This window comes from Mus caroli, unplaced genomic scaffold, assembly GCF_978045245.1.
Source record: "Mus caroli unplaced genomic scaffold, Mus_caroli_1 scaffold_5, whole genome shotgun sequence".
In the NCBI taxonomy this organism is placed as follows: domain Eukaryota; kingdom Metazoa; phylum Chordata; class Mammalia; order Rodentia; family Muridae; genus Mus; species Mus caroli.
The window spans coordinates 43,202,297-43,204,558 of NW_028227260.1; the positions used below are offsets into that span (position 1 = coordinate 43,202,297).

The following is a 2,262-nucleotide window of genomic DNA, read 5'->3' on the forward strand; positions in this document are numbered from 1 at the left end:
TAGTTGAAAGGACTCTATAAGTACCTCTAACCCAAACATAACAACACAGAATTAAAAAGCAGGGGGCAGTAATAAAACTCTCTTCCCTCTCCTCACCAAAATGCAAATAAAGGACAAAACCCAATTCAAAACAGCAGTCACTCAAAAATAAATGTTTTAAATGTTTATTTTCCAGAAAATCCTTCAGCAAGATAGTTTCAAGCCTTTTCTCTTTTTGTTGTAGCTCCAATGTCAAAAGATGATGGAAAATGCATTGTACTTCAAAAGTTGCTGCAAATAGTGGCAATGACCAATCAAGCAGTTTTTGGGCCATTTCATATAAGTTACTGAATTTTTCATTGTTGGACATAATGGTCCTTGGATAAAGGCTTTGTAATTAGGCTTCAAAACGCTGAATAATTTCGCTGGTAACCACTACCAAGGAGAATTGACTGGCTTATTTGCACATTGTAATAAGGTGCAGATCTTACGTCATAAGCCCCATTAACTGTATAGGAAGAAATAATCGCCATTAGAGCCATGGAAAGCTGGCAGTGTATTGCAGTCATTCAGGAAATTGCCATATACTTGAGAAAAATTAAGTCCTCCAGTGCTTCCACCACTTCCAGCTGCCCCACAAAAGTTTCCATTTGCTCTGAAGCTATGTTGATTTGGTCCAGAATTGTTTCGGGTTTCTCCCACAGAATACTGACTTGACCCGGAGGCATTTGGGTTTGCCCCAAGAATATACTGGCTTGTCCTGAAAACATTTGGGGTTGTCGCCAAAACATAGTGGTTTGTCGAGGTATTGTATGGATTTGCCACAAGAGCATAGTGGTTTGTCCTGAAGGTATCTGAGTTTGTATCCAAACTATACCGGCTTGCCCCAAAAGCGTTTTGGTTTGCCCCCAAAGCATATTGGTTTATCTCGAAAGTATTTGGGTATGCTGCCAAAGCATACTGGCTTACTCCTAAAGCATTTGTGTATGTTCCCAAAGTGTATTGGCTTGTTCTTAAGGTGTTTGGAATTGTCCCAAGAGTATACTGACTTGCCAAGAAGGTATTTGGGTTTGCCTCCAGAGGATAGCGGCTTACCCTTACAGTATTTGAGCTTGACCTCAAAGCATTACTGTTTGCCATGAAAGCAGTTGAATTTGTCACAAAAACATTGGAGTTTGCCTGGAAATCATTGGAGGTATTCCTGAAGCCACGGGCACTTGCCAAAGTTACATCTGAGTTTGCTCTAGAAGTATATGCGCCAGCTCTGTGGGCATCTTGGTTGGCTTCTTGAGCATTGGGGTTAGTCATAATGTGGAAGCTTGAGCTGCCTCCTCCTCTCCAATTGTTTTCTAACTCCGCAGCTGGAACAGATTTTCTTGTCCTATCCTTAGGTATAGTCTTACTTTTACTCAGTTGTCTTGCAGTATTTTCTTTAGGGTATGCAATCTTAACTTCACAACGGCTGGAGCCAATGAAATGGTACCTGCTTTCTAAGACCTTTCTAACGGGGTTTTCATCCATGTATTTGATAAAGCCGAAAGCTCTTCTTTCCTGCGTATCTGAACACAGTGGAAGCTCTATAGCCTCTATCTGCCCAAATGTGCCAAAGTAAGCTCTTATTTTTTCTTCAGACATCCGCGGGTTCAGCCCTCCCACAAAAACCTTTTTGATGGGGAATTGAGATTCAAGGGCTTTAGCCCTTTTAAATTCTATTTTCTTGCCATCAACTCTGTGGTCTTTCACTCGAAGCACCTTCTCTACTGTGGCACTGTCTTTGAAAAGCACAAATCCAAATCCTCTAGACAGACCTGTATGTGGGTCTATTTTTATAATAAAATCTATTATCTCACCAAACTTAGACAAGTATTCCAGAAGTACCTGCTTACTCAGTTCTTGGGAAAGTCCCCCGATGAACATCTTACTGGCATCCTGTTGGTTCTTGGTGGCATCAATTTTGAACCCTTCTCGGAATTGGTTTCTTTCATTATATTTTTTCACAGCGAGGCTGACAGTATTCATGGTAGACAGGCTGGATGGAGGTGATTTGACTGTTGGTTAAACACCGGCCAAGTCCTCAGGGAGTAGGGGAAATTATTGCACAATAGTGACGAAATAGAAACAGGCATTATAACTAGAGCCAACGCAGGAACTGCTTCGTATTTTAAACTGGGGGGAGGGGCGGAGGGATAGTGTCTGATTTGTCCCTAAAAGGTGTTGATGCTTGCCATGTAAAAAGCAGGCCTGCCTATAGACTTTCTTTTTGTGCTCATAAGGCCCACAAAA

General features: G+C 41.6%; 1 protein-coding gene across 1 annotated transcript; it reads right to left on the reverse strand.

The window, feature by feature from the left end:
• Window positions 1–209: 209 nt before the first annotated feature.
• Window positions 210–1,948, reverse strand: LOC147004585 (uncharacterized). Its single transcript, XM_085837609.1, has one exon. The coding sequence runs from the start codon at window positions 1,894–1,896 to the stop codon at window positions 484–486; it is 1,413 nt and encodes a 470-aa protein (XP_085693735.1). The 5' UTR covers window positions 1,897–1,948; the 3' UTR covers window positions 210–483.
• Window positions 1,949–2,262: the final 314 nt, after the last annotated feature.